The 20,267-nt window shown below is 46.3% G+C and overlaps 3 protein-coding genes across 5 annotated transcripts in view; 1 reads left to right on the plus strand and 2 right to left on the minus strand.

Annotated features, from left to right (window-relative positions):
* The window catches only part of LOC131677903 (carbonic anhydrase-related protein 10), a 319,983-nt gene extending 312,012 nt beyond the window's left edge, over positions 1-7,971 (plus strand). For all 3 annotated transcript variants that reach the window (XM_058958004.1, XM_058957995.1, XM_058958014.1), the window contains one exon: positions 73-7,971. In XM_058958004.1, coding sequence (XP_058813987.1) covers positions 73-95 — 23 coding nt within the window. In that variant the 3' untranslated portion in view covers positions 96-7,971. The remainder of the gene's footprint in view (positions 1-72) is intronic.
* Positions 7,972-11,843: 3,872 nt separating this feature from the next.
* On the minus strand, positions 11,844-12,980 carry LOC131676017 (uncharacterized). Its single transcript, XM_058955142.1, has 2 exons — positions 12,913-12,980; positions 11,844-12,840 (listed from the first exon to the last, which is right to left on the minus strand). The coding sequence occupies exons 1-2, from the start codon at positions 12,978-12,980 to the stop codon at positions 11,844-11,846; spliced, it is 1,065 nt and encodes a 354-aa protein (XP_058811125.1).
* Positions 12,981-13,160: 180 nt separating this feature from the next.
* LOC131676018 (uncharacterized) lies at positions 13,161-15,608 on the minus strand. The gene has a single exon (XM_058955143.1). The coding sequence runs from the start codon at positions 15,606-15,608 to the stop codon at positions 13,161-13,163; it is 2,448 nt and encodes an 815-aa protein (XP_058811126.1).
* Positions 15,609-20,267: the final 4,659 nt, after the last annotated feature.

Consider the following 20,267-nt stretch of genomic DNA (forward strand, 5'->3'; position numbering starts at 1 on the left):
TTGGGAGGAACACGGGTGACGGCTTTTCCCTGCTCAACTGATTTCGTGATTTGCTCTTCATTTTGATTACAGCTAATAGTTGGAAACACAACTAGACGTCGGCAGCAGTCCGAGGAGGAAGATTCGTCCTTCGACGAGGACAGTTTGGTCACCTACGCCTGAATGTGAATGAGTGAGGTGCCGGCAGCGCAAAAACTTATCCAGCATGCTTCCAGTGTACAGAAACAAACAAACAAAAAAATATCACAAACAATTATAGTGAATGAGTAGATAAAACCAGAAAGTAAACCAAATTTTAAGACGAGCCAGAGTTTCAATGGCATTAAACTGGGTGGGTTGTAGCTATTTAAGCACTAGACAAGCAAGAATGATTGTTTTAGTTAGGGCGTGTATAATTTTTTATTTTGCAAATTGGCCCGCTTGTATTGAATCGAATAAGTTTGCGGAAATTAAAATGCAACACAGCTGAGTCAGCGCTTGCCAGTAATGCGAAAAGAGCTGATGATCGAGCATGAACCGAGGAGTGATTCGTGAGCCTGGCAGAGGCGAAGGAAGAACACTAAGAGACTAGGAGGAGAGAAACTCTATTAAAAGTTTGAAATAATTTGTAAATAATATTAATGTAACAAAAAAGCAAACATCCAAGCGCAGCAGATGCTGTGAGCTGAAGGGATACCGAAAAGGTTGCAGCCCAGAACCGAGGAGAATCTGCCGCTACTTTGTAGGAACGGGTGGGTGGATGCAAGCTCGAAGCAAAGTGTAGCAAATAAATTCTGCGCTGAGAAGACTGTAGTATAAAAAGCGCCACGAAGGTGATAGTGATGCTGAGGAAGGACTGAGAAGTTATATGAGCAACAAAAAATATTCTGCTCGCTCGGTGGGTGGGTTACTTGGCTGGCACGAAGCGATCAACGGGTGGGTGGAGGTGGTCTTTTTTGTCTACCGTCTAGCCTTTGCACTGACTGCTGCCGGGAGGGGGTCAGCTACTGAATTAACATCATGGCAGTTTGATGAAGAACAAATTGTGGGAAAATGTTCCGGTGGCTCTAGTGATGGTGGTGGTGGTGGTTTGTGAGGATTTCAACTGAACCGGCAAACTGTAGGCAGGTTGTTTTTCTGTGTTGGGACCGCTGGGTGACTGATGAGTTTACAGGGTGATATGAAGTTTTTTGATTGCTTTAGTTGGGGTTGAATAATAAAAATAAATGTCGTACGCGTTTATTACGAAATAGAGTATTATTTTTCATACTAATTAATGTGAAATTATACAATCGATGTTGAATAGACGCTATTGCGAATAGAGTCTTAGCAGATACACATTTTAGGATTCATTTCCACCGGCATTATCATTCAATTGGGTTCAACTGAACAAAAAAGACCGCTGCAAAATACATTTTGTCCCTACTTTACTATATTATGACAATTAGTTTGTTTACTGAGATAGCATGGACCAGATGCATCCGTCGGGTACAATTTCGCAGATTCTAGACATCCAAAGTGTTCTAAATCAGTTAGCCATAGCAATGGATTTTTAAGTTTGCGGGTATCCGGATACCATGTCGGCCTGCTTTTTTGTTGGACACACAACGGTTAATTTGTGGGCCATCGTCGCCTCCTGTAGCGAGAAGTCTCCTACCAGATAGGAGGTTTGTGCAGGTCTAACAAGCAGCCGCTTTGCGTACGGATCTGAACAATCCAGTCATGCGACGAAAAAACGTGCCATTGGAAATTTGGAACTGTAAGTCGCTTCCAGCGGATCGACCGGATTCTGCACGACGAGCTCGCAACTAGCAATTTTGAGGTCGTAGCATTGCAAGAACTTTGCTTGGCGGAACAGAAGGTGTGGAAAAACGGGCATCCAATAGCTACATTCTCCCAGATCGGCCAGAGCCGTAGCAATCCTGTTTTAACTGTCCTGTTTTGAATAAACTTAACGTATATTTAAAGCAAGGGACTGGAAGAAAAAGTATTTTTAATATTTAGAGCCACAGTACTCAAGACGATACTGACTCCAGCGGTAGAACACAAAGGGTACGTAGTCAGTAAACTCTAAGTTTGCTCATATGACCCTTTCCACGCTGTTCTAAACTTTCTTTCTTCATCGTCTCGCTCGTTACAAGGTAAAAACAAAAAATTGATTCACTATTAGTCGTTAAGAAAAAGGAAAAAGAGAAACGTTGCCAGAAGACCCACCCCTTGTTTGTTAGCTACTACGTGATTTGGTCTTTAATGTGGATGAAGCGGTTGCGCAATGTCGCGACACGGATCCAATGTCGCGCCCTAGGATACCGAAACGGCAGTATTCTTTTAAGTTGACCTGTGAACCTCAGGTGACGAATGCTCTCAATTCACCTGGAAGTTGTGCAGAACCTGCAAGTATTCTGTGCTGCAGTGGCAACCGTAAGATGTTTACGATACCGACTTACACCTACAGGCGACCCGTCTCAACATTACAGGGAAAAGCTAATACCTCCAAGGTAGCGGATATTGGAGAGTCGGATCTCGAACAACTCTGCTGCTATCATTGCACCTACTGAGCTTCGCATGCTGGGAGCTCGCAGGCTGACGAAAGAACACGACGCACTAATGCAGAAACGGAGTGTCTTATCAAAATGGCTAAGGCGTTATTCTTATATGACCAAATCCGCCACAAGAAGCCCAATTTCAGCGAAGGTCTACCGGATATCAGCGATGTTTGGGAGGTCCCCGTATATTGTATTTGGGAGGTCCCCGTACAATATCGCGAAGGATTAGGCGCGAGGAGAAATGTGCAGGCGAAGAAATCGATGAGATGTCAGCTGTCTCCGTCGAAACCAATGATGTACGCGAGGGTACGCTGCATCTTAGAAATAGGGCGTTACGTGGACCCCGTTTATCGGCGGATTTCATTACCCGTGGCACTACAATTGTCATCCCCAAGGACATACCAATTACCTGTCTAACAAGTCTGCACAAGATCATGAACACCTTCATCACTACATACGTAAGGGCCCACAATGAGAAGAATAGCATCCTGACAGAGGAGCAGAAGGGATGCAAGAAAAACACACAAGATTGAAAAGATCAAGCCATCCTCGATGCAGTCAATGTGGGAGAAGTAGTGTGTAACCACCGGAACCTGGCCTATATCGATAACAAGAAGACATACAACTCCATACCGCACTCGTTCCTCATCAAGATGTATTATGTTGATCCTGTAGTCTTGGGTTCTCAGTAGGACACCTCAATGACTATCACCGCATGACTATCAGATAAGGTATAGAGAAAGCTCACCAGAAGAGACGTCCCATACTTTCTACGTGGACGATATCAAGATCTATGCTGACTCGACAGAACGACTGAGTGTAGTCATCAAACTAGCCGAAAGAATTAGTGGCGACATCGGCAGGGCTTTTGGCCTAAAGAAATGCCGACATGTTCATATCAGTAAATCGGATTCCTGCAGCTCCCCGGGATTCGCCACACCGACATCAAGCTTAAGCTCCGAAATAACGTTCTTGAACCAAGTGAACTGTATCTTGAAGTCTTTCCTGAACACGGGGAATAAAGTCAGAGAAATCAATACGTTAGCTGTCCCCGTGTTAACCTACAGTTTCGGAGTCATCAAATAGAGTTGGTCAGTTCAGCTGGAAAATCTGGAGAGAAAATTGAGGAAGGCGTTTAGAACCAGCGAGAATGCGCCATCCTCAGTCGGCGCTGGAAAGGTTCACATTGCCCCGGATGAAGGAGGACAAAAATAGTCGACGTCCAGGAAATATGTGTACCGCAGGTGCTACGGCTGCGGGTGCGGGCTGCAACTATAGCGCAAGCGAACTACAATCTTTATGTTCCGTTAATGAAGGTTCCGTTAGCACATTGCGGAGAGATGCGAAGAAGTCCATCATCGACATCAAGGCTTGCGGCGCCACAATGTCGCGAAAACGGGAGCCACGCAGGACACGGCGTCCAGCTTACTGGCGAAAGAAAAAGGGTGAGCTCGCAGGAGCATCAAAGCTACTGAAATCAAAGAAAGGCTCGGATGGAATACCAAACGTGGTGCTGAAAGCTGCGATCCTAGCATATCCGGACATGTTCAGGATAGTGCTGCTGAAGTGTCTAGATGAAGGCAACTTTCCCCGAAATGTGGAAGGTACAGAAGCTGGTGTTGCTGCTAAAACTAGAAGAGCCACTGAGCAATCCGGCCTCGTATACGCCTAAATGTTTGCTGGATACACTGGTAAAACTCTTTTAAAGAATTATCCGTAACAGGATGCACACGATGCAGTTCGGATTCCGCAAAGTAGTATCGACAGTGTATGCTATTCTGAAGTACTCGAGAGTGCTGAAAAGGAATCTAAACAGAAGCGAAAAGGAAATTGGGCACGTGATTGCATCGTAGCTTACATTGACGCAAGTGGGAGTAATAATCGACTACGCCTGCGAAAAGTCGGCGAAGGCAACGAACGCAATAGCGAGGAATCATGCCAAACTATGGCCGGCCGGGAAGCAACACGAGACGTCTGCTATCTAGGGGTTCGTCATCGATACTGCGATATGAGATTCTTGCCTGGGGTGCGGCGCTGAAAACTAAGCGGAACAGCGAAAAGTTGAATTAGACGTTCCGGCTGATAGCTGTACAAGTCGCGAGTGCGTACTGAACAATATCGTCGGAAGCAGTATGCGTTATCGCCGGGATGATTTCCATTTGCATCACCCTGGCGGAGGATATCGAGAGATCTGAGAAACACCAAAAACGTGAGGAAGATGGCGAGAATCGATTCGATGGTGACGTGGAAGCAGGAATGGGATAATGCGGAGAAGGGAAGGTGGACCTACCAGCTCACCTCAAATCTGTCGACATGGGTCAATAGAATGAACGAAGGGGTGAACTCCCACCAGACACATCTCCTGTTGGAGTGTCAGAACGTCGAGAAGACACCGGAGCATGTGATCTTTAAATGTCCGAGGTTCGAAGCGACGCTCAGGGAGATAGTTGAAACGAAACGATCGGATATCAACCCGTATTATGTCGTCTACATAATGATGAGCAACGTAAACACGTGGAACGCGGTCAACAGAGTGGTGGTGACGCAGATCATGACCGCCTTACACTGGAAATGGCCTGATGAACAACAAGCAACTACCGCCAGGAAACTTACTGCCGAAGTAGGCTAGATCCACCGCCGGGGACTAGTCGAGTACACAGCGACAGAGCACCAGGTTTGGGTCGCCGGGGCGCCAACGACCCGGATGCGACACTCTACCCGGAATCACCGGACCGACTACAGCACCCTACCGGTTTGCCCAAGAGAAATATAACGAAAATCAATGAAGAATCGGTGTCCGGCAAACTTCTTTCTCCGGGGAACTCTCGGTCGGCGTAAACATCATCGGGGACTAGACTGAGCAGACTGCGACGAGACACCGCCAATCGCAGGTCGTCGGGGCATTAGCGAACCGAAGGCTTTGTTCCATCGGAATGCCACGCTGTGATCCAAGAAGATTACTATTACTATTAAGTTGTTGGATTGGTGTGTGCGCTGTGCGCATTAATAAGCTCTCCAGTGGGTGATTTAGAAAATTTAAGTGAAAGAAACTTTTCCAGGGGATTGTATGGTGAGCAGCACCATTTGCAAAAAGTATGAAGGCTGGATTGCTGCAAGTACCGAGCAATCAGGATTTTAAAACGGCGCAAAACTTATTCCGGAGACGTGAAATACCTAGTTATGCTCCAGTGAAAGATATGAGGAGACGCCATCTTAAGCCAGTGAAACTGGCAGATTATAGAGCCAGCCGAGCTAATCGATCTTTTTTGGGAGCACTTCTAGTTTTTAGCAATGGTACTGAAGGCTGCCATTTTGTCTGCATTTCTCTTCGCACATCTTTCCCTGGATGATAACTATAAATTCCAGTTGTCTAGTTTGTATCACAAAATTAATCCGGCCGATAAACTATTTTCGATTTGTTTTCCTTCCCCTATGTCAACATTATGACAGGTGAAAGAAAACAAATCGTCAATCACACTAATACAATTACAGATTCGAAAGTATCCCCGTGAAAAGTTCTTTTGAGTGCAAAAGACTCAGATGATTTTAGAGAAAATGGAAAAGACGAACCTTGAAAACTCCTTGTGACCCGTACCTCTGCAATATAGGTAATTTAGGAATGTTCTTGACCAGGATAGGTGTTTTCTTTTTCTTTTTTTGTGAATTTTATCTTTCGTCTCTCACAGCCATACTTTCTGCCCCACATATCTTAAATGGACTTGCTGCATGTGACGTTACCTTTGTTCTTATCCGCACGTACCGTCCCAGATGTTGACAGATTGGCATTCGTGTTGAAATCCAAGATGACGACGGTTTAGTGAAATTCTCTATAATCCAACAACATGGAGATTTTCAGAATGCTTTTCACGAGTGAATGTCCATCGTAGAATCTCCCAAAAGTTGCTCACTGTTCGATCGTCACAAAAGGCTCTCCACCAGTAGCTCACCGTTAAATTGCCTCACATTCAGCAGATTCACAGTTTCAGCATTCACTAGGCCTGATCACTGATATTGTGATACACCATAGGATGCTGTATTGCTGGATATAATTATAATCGCTCTCCTTGTTCTCCTCTCATCAATATGGATTGAGTCAAGGGTACAAATTGGCGCGATCCACCAAAACACGCGGTTTGGATAACCAATTTAACTTAGGAATTAATTCTGCTTTCTTTAATTTTTTCTGGACGAACGAAGACCGAAATTCGCGGGACAAGATAAAATCTTGCACGGACGGAGCGGAGTAAAAAAACGTGCAACCTCGTGGATAGAATTCATTCAACTGGTTTATTACTTATATAATTCAATCACTCACACTAGTCCAAAATCACAGTGCCGATTGTTAGAGGTGGCTAGGCGAAATCAGGGCTAACACGCTCGTCGCCCGGCGTGAGTTTTTTTTTTTTACAATGGAGAAGACCTTTATGTCCTAGCCCAGTACACGTGCTAACGGTAGGGTCCAATCTACCACACGGGGTGCACTGGGGGCGTGTCGGACTCAAATGGTGACCAGCCATTAATACCGACTAAACTCCATTGGGCTCTGCCATCATTCCTCCCAGGAACTACCTCTCGGTATTACTTCTGGGGGGATGGCTGTACTGAATGTACTCATTCACTCTCACTCGCGCGATCATACATCCTGTATGAGGCTTACTTGGGTGCTCTCTCAATCACACTTTGATTCACTCTCAAACACTCCCACATGAGGCTGACTTTTGTGCTCACCTTTTACGTTCCATGCGAGGCTGACTTGTGTGCTCACCTTACTCATTCCTTGCTAGGCTTACTTTTGTGCTCGCCCTACCCATCCATGTGAGGCTTACTTGGGTGCTCACCCTATCACCTGATTCACTCTCAATCGTGCCACTCTATTGTACCTTTGTCACTCCCTCTGGCATCCCATGTGGGACATTTTTCTTAGGCCCCACTTCTGACATACCATGCGAGGCTGACTTTTGTGCTCACCTTTTTCATTCCTTGCTAGGCTGACTTTTGTGCTAGCCTCTACCAACCTGTGAGGCTGACTTTTATGCTCACCCTTAACATGCAGTGTGAGACTGACTTGGATGCTCACCCTTTCACTCCTCGGCCACGCCATGAGGCATCGATAGCTTAGTTCCAACATACTACGCTACGACCCTCCCGTCTTGGCATGAGGCAGTCCACTTATACGCCTATACACTCACTCTTCTGTCTTGCTTCGGGGTGGCTGGGTTTACCCCTTACGCGGTTGCCATTCGCTGCGCCAACCTACCTCGGCATGAACAGACCATTCACTCTCTTATTTTGCGCTTGGCCTTTTTCGCTCCAACTAACCAATCACTAGTTAGCCGTGCCCGCCGTCTGTTGCTCGGTTCGCCAGATTACCTGTAGCCTACTGGCAATCTGGATGGTAGCAGCCGAGACTGCGTTCCACTTCTCCACCGTTTGACACATCCGCTGAATAAGGGTATCCGGGGTTGTGTCCCAGCCACAGACGTCAAGCATTGCTCTTCTTTCGACGTCGAACCGATGACATACGAACAGTATGTGTTCGGCAGTTTCATCTACACCTGGGCAGTCCGGGCAGACTGGGACCTCCGCGTGTCCGAACCTGTGGAGGTACTGACGGAAACAGCCATGGCCTGACAGGAATTGTGTCAGGTGGAAGTGAACTTCCCCATGGGGTCTTCCCACCCAGGTCGATATGCTAGGTATCAGCCGGTGGGTCCACCTACCTTTCGAGGAGTTGTCCCACTCACGCTGCCATCTGGCGACCGAGGTCACCCTGGTGCGCTCGCGGGCTCCCCTATTTCCACGTAGCTCAAAGCACTCCTCATCTTCCCGAATGACCAGCCCGACTGGCATCATGCTCGCTATCACGCAGGATGCATCGTGTGATACCGTGCGGTAGGCAGATATCACTCTGAGGCACATCACGCGGTAGGTGCTCTCCAGTTTCTGTAGGTAACTGGTTACCCTCAGTGCTCTTGACCATGACGGGCCGCCGTACCTGAGGATAGATACGGCAACGCCTGCCAGTAACCTACGTCTACTGGCGCACACCTTTGAGCTGTTGGACATCATTCTCGATAGTGCCGCAACAGCAGTCGACGCTCTCTTGCACGTATAGTCGACATGGCTGCCGAAGGTCAGCTTGTCGTCTATAATGACTCCGAGAGACTTCAGACTTCGCTGTGAAGTGATCGCGACTTCTCCCACATGGATAACTGCATGTTGTGCCGACTTGCGGTTGTTGACGATAACTACCTCCGTCTTATGATGAGCGAGCTCCAGGCCTCTCGCGCTCATCCATTCCTCCACCGTGCTAATCGCATGTTCTGCGATTAGTTCTACCTCAGGAATTGACTCCCCGTAGACCTCCAAGGTTACGTCGTCGGCAAAGCCGACGATCTTGACCCCAGGAGGGAACTTCAGTCTCAGAACCCCGTCATACATGAGGTTCCATAGCACCGGGCCTAGGATCGAGCCCTGCGGGACTCCGGCGGTAATCGGAACCCTTTTCTGACCGGCATCGGTCTCGTATAGCAGTACGCGGTTTTGGAAGTAACTTTCCAGGATCCGGTACAGACCCACCGGTAGGCTAAGCCGGTGTAACGAGAGCGCGATGGCATCCCAGCTTGCGCTGTTGAATGCATTCTTCACGTCAAGTGTCACTAACGCACAGTATCGAATACCTCGCCTTTTTCGTTGGATCGCTATCTCGGCAGTATTTATCACTGAGTTGAGAGCGTCCACTGTGGACTTACCCTTCCGAAAGCCAAACTGGTTGCTTGACAGACCGTCCGTACCTTCCGCGTACGGGGTGAGCCTGTTGAGGATGATCCTCTCAAGCAGTTTGCCAGTCGTGTCTATCAGACAGATTGGTCTGTACGCCGATGGGTCGCCTGGCGGCTTCCCGGGCTTCGGCAACAGCACCAGTTTCTGCCTTTTCCATCTATCGGGGAAACGGCACTCGTCAAGGCATCTCTGCATAGCTAGCCTGAACATGTTCGGGTTCGCTATGATCGCTGCCTTGAGAGCGTTGTTCGGGACTCCATCCGGCCCTGGAGCTTTGTTCATTGCTAGGGATTTAGCCACTGCGAGTAGTTCTTCGTTCGTCACTGGAGCCACCATTTCGGCCGTGCCCGCACTGTCTCGTAGTGCAGGTGGCCAGGGGCTTGTGGCTCGAGACGGGAAGAGTACTTCGATAATCGTTGCCAACCGGTCCGGAGACCGTTCTGAGGGTGAGGAGCCCCCTTTGGTCTTGGCCATCACAATCCGGTAGGCGTCACCCCACGGATTCGCGTTGGCACTCTCACACAGGTTGTCGAAACACGCTCTCTTGCTGCTTTTAATAGCCTTGTTAAGGGCTAATTTCGCAGCTCGAAACACTTCACGGCGGTTCTCTCTTGCATCCTCGGTGCGAGCTCTTTGCATCCTACGTCTAGCTCTGAGACAGGCTGACCGTAGAGCTGCAATCTCGGCACTCCACCAGTATACCGGGCATCTACCGTTTCTTGGCAGTGTTTTTCTCGGCATAGTGGCGTCGCACGCGCGTGATAGAACAGCTACCAGCGCATCCCCGCTTAGACTGTCGGTGTTGGCCTCCAGTCCCAGGGCCGCGGTGAAAGCTTCGCTGTCGAAGTGATTGGACTTCCACCCGCGTACCTGACAGGGATCTCCCGCCCTCGGATGCTGCACACCATAGTTAATCTTAAAGCGGATTGCTAGATGATCGCTATGGGTGTAGCCTTCGTCTACCCTCCATTCCATGCCTGGAGCCAGACTCGGGCTGGCAAAGGTCAAATCAATCCACGCCTCCACTCCGTTTCTACGGAATGTACTAGCGGAGCCATCATTAGCTAGCACAGTATCGAGTTTCGCAAACGCTTCCATTAGCGCTTGACCCCTGCTATTTGTACAGCGGCTGCCCCACTCCACTGCCCAAGCGTTGAAGTCTCCCGCTATTACTACCGGTTTCCGGCCCACGAGGTCCGACGAGAGCCTGTCGATCATCTGGTAGAACTGTTCTATTGGCCACCTTGGTGGGGCGTAGCAGCTGCAATAGAACACACCATTGATCTTGGCAATCGCCACACCCTCGGCGGAGGGGTGTATTACCTCTTGAACCGGGAACCTTCCCGTTGTACAGATTGCCACCATTCCAGACCCGTCCGACACCCAATTGCCGTTGCCGGCGTGAGTTTAGACGATGGGTTGTGTAGAAGGTTGTTCGCCGTTTACGTTTACGTCCGGAATATCCTCACGCAATCGCCCTGGAACGAATTCATCGCTGTCCATTGGCACCGAACGAATTCTTCGAATATCTCGCTGTGCAATTCCATTACGGGTTTTCAGTGATACCACTCTGACCAACCCATCAGGTTCTGGATGAACTGCCACGACCCGTGCGAGTGGCCACTGCTTCGGTTTGTCGTTCTCACCTACAAGAAGTACGAAGTCTCCGACATTGACGTTGGCTGATGATCTCTGCCACTTCGTAAACGCTTGAAGTGATCGTACGTATTCTCTTTGCCATCGCGCACGGAATTCCTGCGATGCTCGCTGCCATCGCACCATAGAGCTGATACGGCGTTCGAGTTGGTTGATCTCAGGTGCTGTTGTCAAGGGTCGCCCGATCAGGAAATGAGCAGGTGTCAGGGGTTCCGGATCGATTGGGTCATTGGAGATGGGTGTTACGGGTCGCGAGTTCATACATGCCGCAACTTGTGCTAGAAGAGTCGATAGTTCTTCAAACGTGTACGTAAAATTACCTGAAATTTTTGATAGCAGCTGCTTCGCGACTTTAATACCAGCTTCCCAGAGTCCGCCGTGGTGCGGTGAATGTGGCGGAATGAAATTCCATTCCACCCCCTTGTCGGCGAGAAAATCTGCCACAATTGACTGGTGTTCATAAGAGTTGACAAGGTTAGCGATATCTTTCAGCTGTTTTGCTGCGGCTCGAAAATTTGTTGCATTATCGCTGTACACCTTTGCTGGTAAACCGTAACGGCTGGTGAATCTCGAAAACGCCGCCAGGAACGATGATGTACTGAGGTCCGAAACTGCTTCTAACGATACCGCTTTAGTGACGAAGCAAACAAATAAGGCAATGTAGCCCTTACTTGCTGCAACACCGCGCATTCTGCGACTTATTGTATTCACCGGACCAGCATAATCTATTCCGACTATTGAGAACGGAGGCTGTGGCTCTATACGAGCGGATGGTAATTGCCCCATTTGCTGTCGTAAGGGTAGTGGCCGTAACCGAGCACAAGTCATACACTGTCGAAAAACTTTACGAGCTGCGCTAATTCCTTAGGGTATTCAGAATCACCGTCGAGAAATAGCCAGCAGGGTTTGTGGTCCACAGTGCAGATTGTGAACATGTTCGTCGTGTAATATTAGAGATGTCAGAATGGAGTGGCGTGGCAATAGCAGCTTATGTTTCATGTCGTAGCTTAGTTTAGATTGCCGAAGCCTGCCGCCCACCCTGAGGAGACCATTATCATCCAAACAAGGATCCAACAAGTAGACAAAACTTCCACGGTGTACGCTCTTGCCTTCCTTCAACCGGTTAATATCGTTCAAAAAGTGCTTCTGATGCGTGTGTCGTACATAAATCATAAGGGCATGGTCCAGCTCCCCAGCTGTCAAACGTCCAGGACGGCGGGAACCAAATCTTAAAAGACGAGCGGTGACTCGCAGCAGCATTTGTTTGTTCGGATAGTATCGAGCTAACATCTCATTCAAAAAGCAATTTTCGTATACTATCATAAGACTTACTGTCACCGACTTTCGTTCGCGATCGACTTGCTGCCTTTGTGCGACGTTGAGTTCTGGAAGCGGTAACGAGTGTTGCCAGTCTGGGCCGTGCCACCAGAGGATGTTTCCTTGTAAACCAACGGGGAGAGCACCACGAGATATTATGTCAGCAGGATTGCTGTGAGTGCCGATGTGATACCAATTTTCAGATGGCAAGAGGGTTGCGATCTCCGCCATGCGGTTTCCGACGTATGTCTTCGATCTTGAGGCACCGCCAGCTATCCATGCCAAAGCCACTTGTGAATCACTATAGGCACGAATCTCGTGGAATTGTATCGACAGCGTTGCAGTGACGTTGTTGATGAGACGAGCTAATATTACCGCAGCACACAATTCTAAGCGAGGTATCGTAGACCTTCCGTTTCCGATTGGTGCGGTTTTTGATTTAGCACAAAGAAGATGAGATGAATAGTTTCCTGTTTCATCGACTGAGCGAATATAGATGTAAGCGCCCATTGCCCTCTCGGAAGCATCACTGTAGCCGTGCAGGTAGACTCGCAATGGCCTTTGCGTGTTGATGACTCGTCGAGGTATCTGAAATTAATTGAGAACCGACAGATTCTGTACTAAAACTAACCAGTCATTGATCAACTCACCAGGGGGAGTTTCATCCCAGTCCACCTTCAGCTTCCACAATCGTTGCATCACTAATTTTTCCTTGATGATGATTGGGCCAGCAAGCCCAGGGGGTCGAACAGGCTGGCGATTTGTGACAAGATTATGTGATTTGAGGGCTGAAGGATCTTATGTGCTGATATGAGAACAGAAACTCGTCGCTGCACGGCTGCCAGTGAATTCCGAGGGTTTTGATGGTTTCGTGTCCATTTAGTTCCTTATTTGCAAATCCGCTTTAGGTACTCCTTCTAGGGCTGCTGTGCAATTGGACGCCCACTTCCGTAAATGGAATCCAACGGACGCAAATTTTTCTGAAAGCTGTCGCCTCAACTGCCAAGCTTCTTCCGGAGAGTCTGCACCAGTTAAAACCTCATCAACATAGGTCCCCTTCAATGTCTTCTGAACCACGGTGAAGGCACTCCTTGCATACTGGTTAAGCAGCTGTTGCACGCATTTCGTTGCAAGGTATGACGCCGTTTTCGTACCGTAGGTTACAGTGTTCAGTGTGTGCTCATCAATGGTGTCCTCTGCCTTCCATCGCCACAATATTTGCTGGTATTCGCGATCTTCCATAGCCACCTGTACCATACGGTACATCTGCTGTATATCACCTGTTAACGCTACTACTGGGAATCGAAATCGCAGCAGAATATCGATAAGCGAATCTTGGAGAACAGGACCAATCATTAACACGACGCAATATTTTGTAGTGGAGCTAGATTCTTTCAGGACACAATGATGCGGATGCGGTGTTTTGGCGAGAGACATGTGGCCAGCATCGAGATATTCACGTAGAAAGCAGTGATACTGGCTCATAAGCAGATGAGTTCTAACTAGCTTTCGTTTAATTTGCTCTCGGTGCCTAATAGCGATGTTGCGAGATTCCCCGAGCAATGTAGGGTCTTCGCGACAAGGAAGACGAACTTGAAATCGACCGGCGTTATCGTGAATGGCATGCAGCTCGAAATGTGCCTCACAGGCCTTCTCCTCCTCACTGAAGTGAGCTCCTTGGTGCATGTACTCTTCTATTCCAAAAAACTTCTGCAACTGCCGAGAAAGGTGGTTGTCTACAGAGGTTATTAGGCAGGTGGAGATAACCGGAGACGAATGTAAAGGTTCCTCGTAACGACCTGAAACTACCCATCCTAGTTTCGTGTGCTGAAGAATAGGTAGCCGACCGGTGGAATCAAGGTTAATTCGCCCAGGTTCCAGTAGCTCAAGGAATGGCTGAAGGCCCAAAATCACGCTATCTCTTCCGGGATTATGAAACTGCGGGTCAGCTAAATAAACGGAATCCGGAATTGGCCAATCGTCGATGTTCACTGGGCATAGTGGAAGATCGGCAGATATTCGATCCAGTATAGCGCAGGGTACATTGGCCCAGTAGGGCGAACATCTGGAGGTAATTGTAATTGAAACTTCCATACTAGAGTGTGCGCTTGTGGATGAAATCCCCTGAAAGTCTAGGTTGATGGGGGATTTTTCAATGCCGAGTTGATCGCATAAATCTTTCCTGATGAAGCTGAGATGCGACGCGCAATCGAGCACTCCGCGAACGGAATGGGGGCGACCATATTTATCGAAAACATCAATGGTAGCTGTCAAGAGAAGCACATTCGTACCATCGAGATGGTCGGCTAAATTGATGGCTGAAATGAGGGCTTGAGGAGGATTAGAAACGGGTGCTTGGGTCGATGTGAACTGTGCTGCGGGTTGAAAGGCGTTGTGAAGTAGAGTATGGTGCATCTGACCACATTTTCGACAGGAACCAGCCTTGCACGCCTCGCCACTATGATGTCTCAAACAGTGCCTAGAAACCATAGAAAATCGGTCAGATGAGCTAGTGTGTGTAAACATATCGCATTGGTACGGCTGGTGGCCTGGTTTCGAGCAAATGCCACAATTTAATTGTATTTGGTTTGTGGCCACAAGAACAGAAGATGGTCTATACTGAGGCTTTGATATCTGTGGCTTGCTGTTTGGAGCAGTGCTGGAAATTCGGGAGCGTTGCGACGATTGCAGAGCGGAGCTTCGATTATCGATGAACCTTAACAACGCATCAAAGTTGACGGCATCCTCCTCAAGCTCAACTATTTTCTGGCACCACAATTCTTTAGTGTGCGCATTCAGCTTTTCGTAGATGATGTGCATTAACCAAATATCTCTTCCTTCACGTTCCAGAGCTGTCAAGGCCCGATTTACTTCATCTGAAACATCGTGCAGGGAGCGCAAGCCAGAGGGGGACGAAGCTGTCAAATGTGGCTGGCTCAAGAATCGAGTGATGTGCAGATTAGCTATCTCGCGGGGTTTGTTGTATCGCTCTCGAAGTTTTTGGAGTGCTGGTTGGTAATTGGCATCCTCCAAATTTAGGTGTGAAATTAACGTTGCTGCTTCACCTGCCAAATGTGTTTTGAGGAAGTACAGTTTCTGGCTCGGGCGTAGCGATGGATTTTGATGCACGGATCCACTGAAGAGATCGTAAAACGACTGCCATTCCAAAAAGTTACCGCTAAAAATCGGCAGATTCATTCTGGGCAGCCTCAAATCTGGAAGCGATGGAGTGTCGTTCTGTACTTCGTTGTTTGTAGAAGGAATCGATGAAGTTGAAGCTCCTGCATTGCTTGCGATTGCTCGAAGAAACTGTACTTGCTGCTGCATGAGCGTTTCGATGACGCTGGTATTGCCACCATTTTGTTGGTTGATTGTGACCTCGTGTTCAGTGGATTCTATGCGCCTCTAAACCCTTCTTGAGCGACAAATATTCTTCCTCGAAAGCGTAAGCGGCGTTGTCCGCAGCCAAATCTAATATTGTCTGATGAACGGCGAGATAGGGCGACCAAATGCTGTTGAGGTTATCCGTCTCAGTGATGACATCTTCGGCTTCGACGTGTTCCGAATCCTTCATTTTTTCCAGAGTACGGCCGACTCGTTCGAGTCGTGGGGCATGCGATTTCCTCTTACGGAGCAATTTGCCCATCTTGAAGCGAGGCTGTAGTAGACGAATAGTTTTCCTCGCGGTCCGCTTGTGCACGTGGTCTTTGTTTTGTCACACACGAATTTCGGTGCGGGCCGTACAACATGCACAATAACCGACGAAAACTCGCGTAACCGATAATCCAAATCCGCAAATTCGGCTCGAAGGACCAGCTTTTTGGACGAACGAAGACCGAAATTCGCGGGACGGGCAAGAATCTTGCAGGGACGTAGCGGAGTAAAAAAAAACGTGCAACCTCGTGGATAGAATTAATTCAACTGGTCTATTACTTATATAATTCAATCACTCATACTAGTCCAAAATCACAGTGCTGATTGTTAGAGGTGGCTAGGCGAAATCAGGGCTAACACGCTCGTCGCCCGGCGTGAGTTTAGACGATGGGTTGTGTAGAGGGTTGTTCGCCGTTTACGTTCGTACATTTTCTATACGCGTTTCACGATTCACGATAAAAGCGAATAAAGGCGCTATAACCCTGGCTCATTAGCCAGGGCAGGACTAAATACTTCTGTCCCATCCCAGGAATCTAGGACCAAAGAAGTGACATTAACCCTCTTAGCAAAGTCACTCCCAACGATTTATCAAACTCCCATCAAATTGAAACGGTTGTGTACGGTTGTCCACGTTTCTTCCTTATTCAAGGTTCAAAACAATCCGTTGATTAAATTATTCATTGAATGAATAATTTGATTGCCGTATAATTTTGAATCATCTTTATGTTGTACGCTGCACAGTTGGTCTGGCTGCTTTAATGCTTGTGTCATATTCAATATGTGCCTCAAACATTAGGGGAACTGTGGGTAAGACGGACAGGTTGGGTAAGACGGACACATGGTTATTTTAGGCATATAGCATATAAAGTTCAATTGCATTATATGAGTACTCTCTCTTTATGGATATCCTTGAATTATGAAGCACTCAGTAGGCCTTTAATATTGTTAAAAGCGAAAAGTGTAAGTAAACATTGATAATTAGTAGTGCATCTTCGTGCGGAAGTAATTTTTACGTCTCTGATTTTAAGATTTATCGAGGAAAAAATCAATTTTTTCGCGTTTTTTTCTTTTATTTCGAAAATGTAACTCTGAAATGACATCTTCGTGGAAAATAACAGGTAAGTTCTTATACGAGTAAATAAGTGCAAGCGTTTAAAAAATATGTGTACTGGTGGGGTAAGACGGCCAGTCTTGATTAATTCTATTGATTCATCCTTATATGAATTTCTCGCGTGTAGAAACGAAATTCTAGCAGTCAAGAGAACCATCCAGTTAGCTGAAGTCTCACATGTAGTAGAGCGCAAGATGCACGTTAATGTGACCGAGGCTGAATACGGAATTCCTAGGACCTGGAAAAGGTAGAAGACTTTGTGCAGGTCGCATATTCTGGCTATGCGTAATCGAGGAACTGATGCTACCAATTGCGTATTTAATATGAAACTTTCCAGTTTTGTATAAATGATTTGGCTGATCATTGGAACTGATTGTATAGCTCTCTTTATGACAACGGAAAAAACGATATTAGAAAATACATCATTTGCTTCAACTTTAAATTGAACCCCAAAACGTTATTTTTCACCTTGAATTGAACATATATATTAAGAAGAACCACAAACTATCCAAAACATCCGTTAGAAACAGTAAATTTTAATATTTTGTATTGTGATAATCCTTTCGGCGACATGTCCGTCTTACCCCCACCATATGTCCGTTTCACCCGCAGTCTAGAAAAAGTGCAGATATTTCTTTGTTTTCTATTTCCTTCAAAAAGATACTTGTTGATTTTTGTAACATAATCCCTCTGGGCACTCGAAAGCCAGCATATGCAGCTACAACATAGAGTATTTCATGTTGACAAAAATATGCTTTTACTATGTTTTATTTGAGTATAACCTTAACATGTCCGTCTTACCCCCAGTTCCCCTAATAATGACAAGAAAAATTGTGGACGAACGTCTGCAATTTTCTAGGATCCCTACATGTATTGGCTGTGGATGTGTAAACTAGACTAGACGCGTTTCACGATTCTCGATATTTGCTCTGTAACGCCAATCAGTTACTATTACTACACTTTTGTCACTAAGTGACAAACTTGCGGCAAAGTACACTGACGACATTCGGTACCGCAGTACTCAATTGTACAGCACTTTCGCGCGCATGCGTAAGGAACGCAATTTCCAGTTATTTTATTCTAAAATAATTGAAAGAAAACTATTCACTCCTTGCTACACTAGATTAACTTCGGATTGATATATAAGAGGTAAAACACTACTTGTCGGCTTCATGCACTAGACTCGACTGAGCCAACTCTTTATTCAAAAATCGATTGAACTCTAATTCTGAGAGATTGATCGATTAGATCATCTGAACTGTTATACAACATTGGGAACCGCTTGGAAAATGATCGCGCAGTTTATGTATCAGTGCCGAAATTTCGCAAAAATTAGTTTTCTTTTTTCTATTATTGAAGGTTTTGAGGGTATAACACATTTTTCAAACATTATTTTGTGTTGTATTCGATTAGATCTACAACCTATACTAGGTCTTGAAACGTACAAAATTATTGTAGCACCGTGTAATCCGTTCAAAAAGTGATTCAGCTATTTCCTCGAACTCGTCGCAGTCGGTAAGCTGTCTTGCAGTATGAGAGAAAGAAAAAACTTTGACTCACAAGTTGTCCCACCTCATCCATAAAAACCAACATCCCATCGCAACTTTTCAGGTATCTTGTCCCACGGCGGGACTCAAGTATTTTATCGGCTCAAGCGCCTCCGCAGTTAAACTGGAACCTAAGCTCGAAGTTACCGTTGCATTTTTTAAAAACCCTTTCATCTAATTCGTACCACAAACTCCCCCGGCGGCAAACAAAGCAGCTGTAGCAGCTGTAACAACCAAGTTTTTCTCTCACCTCAAGAAAAGCGAACCAACAACCACCATCCGCTCACCGTGTTTGATAAATCGCGTTGTATGTAGAAAGAAAAGTTGTATGCAGCGGCGCTCCGAGGGATTTTCTGTTGTTCCTCCTCGTATTTTCCGACGCTTTTTTTAGTTTTTTTCTCGGTATACTTCCAACCCACTATCACCGACAAGAAAAACTAATGCCATCGGGTTACAAGTGCCAACTTTGTTTCTATCAACCCATACGACATGATAATTGAGTCATGCTCCACCCACGCCACGACTTAAATCGAATGGATTGTCCAATGCAGGAGCAGTTGACGGTTGACAGGAAATGCCATTAATCAGACCGGTCTTCTCAATGAATGTCACCGCAATGAACTGACCGGGTCCGGGACCGGACAATTGAAATTTCGGACGCTGACCGAAAGCGGGAGAGATCATCAATCAAATTCAGCGAGCGGGTAGGGATGAGAATCAGCCCAGACAGGAGATTACTTTTGATTAAGTTTTTCGTCCCCGTATCAGTTTTTCCTTTATGGATGTGAGGTCCGGTTTGTGCGTAGACTCTGTGTAGCTGAGTAAAATAGAACATCAACATATCAGCAGTTGTTGTCAGCCTTGAAAGACGTTGAGTGAGGGTCAAAATCTCCTAGATTATTAGACTAAAATATGTATGCATTTCAGTGGTCACACAAAAATCCGCAGAAACTCAGGTCAATGTGAAATCATGCTCTTGCGTAGAGAGGACAGTTCGGAGCTGTTATTTTTACGGTAAATTAGTTGAATACCACCCAAAAATTACTTCTAGAGCTTAGTTTAATTAGAAAATTTGGAACTGGAAAACGAAAAGCTGTCCTAAAAAATTAACAAAATGCTGGTCAAAAGCTTTAGTTGTGAATCATTCCAGTTCGAATCTTATACAAAGAAGGGATAAGTCTGTTGATCTAGTATACTAAACTAATTGCTAAGAGGATAACCTATGTAAAATCAAACCTAATCAATTCAAGGCACTAATTATGTGTATATAGCATACGACCGCCCGTTCTGATTCTAAGTCATTTACCATATCCGCAGATGAGAGTGAAATGAATTGTGAGAATTAGGAATTTCTCATATCATTTGACCATGTCCTTGAATGGGGCGTTCAAGTCGTGAAAACAGCAAAGCATTAATCAAACTTATGAGCTAAAAAATAATAGAACATAAAAACCGCGAGGTCAATACGTGAAGTCAATGACAGATTAGTTATTCGATGCTGATATCACCTATACGCATACATATTATTGGTTACATATCTCATATTCGTTTAGCGAAAATCAAAACCCAAATTTGTGTGTAAGAAAATAACGAAATTGATAACAAAGCAAGGCTACTACCAATTCCTAAATAACGTATATAGGCAAAATTGAACGTTTGCATAAACCAATTATT

The sequence above is a fragment of the Topomyia yanbarensis genome, chromosome 1 (assembly GCF_030247195.1).
Source record: "Topomyia yanbarensis strain Yona2022 chromosome 1, ASM3024719v1, whole genome shotgun sequence".
NCBI classification, from domain to species: domain Eukaryota; kingdom Metazoa; phylum Arthropoda; class Insecta; order Diptera; family Culicidae; genus Topomyia; species Topomyia yanbarensis.

Bases quoted from the DNA above. Each gene is read 5' to 3' on its own strand.
- LOC131676017 (XM_058955142.1), bottom strand. From the start codon at position 12,980: ATGCAACGATTGTGGAAGCTGAAGGTGGACTGGGATGAAACTCCCCCT. The intron at 12,841-12,912 runs GTTAGTTTTAGT...CAACACGCAAAG, and splicing joins GGTGAGTTGATCAATGACTG to GCCATTGCGAGTCTACCTGC.
- LOC131676018 (XM_058955143.1), bottom strand. From the start codon at position 15,608: ATGCAGCAGCAAGTACAGTTTCTTCGAGCAATCGCAAGCAATGCAGGA.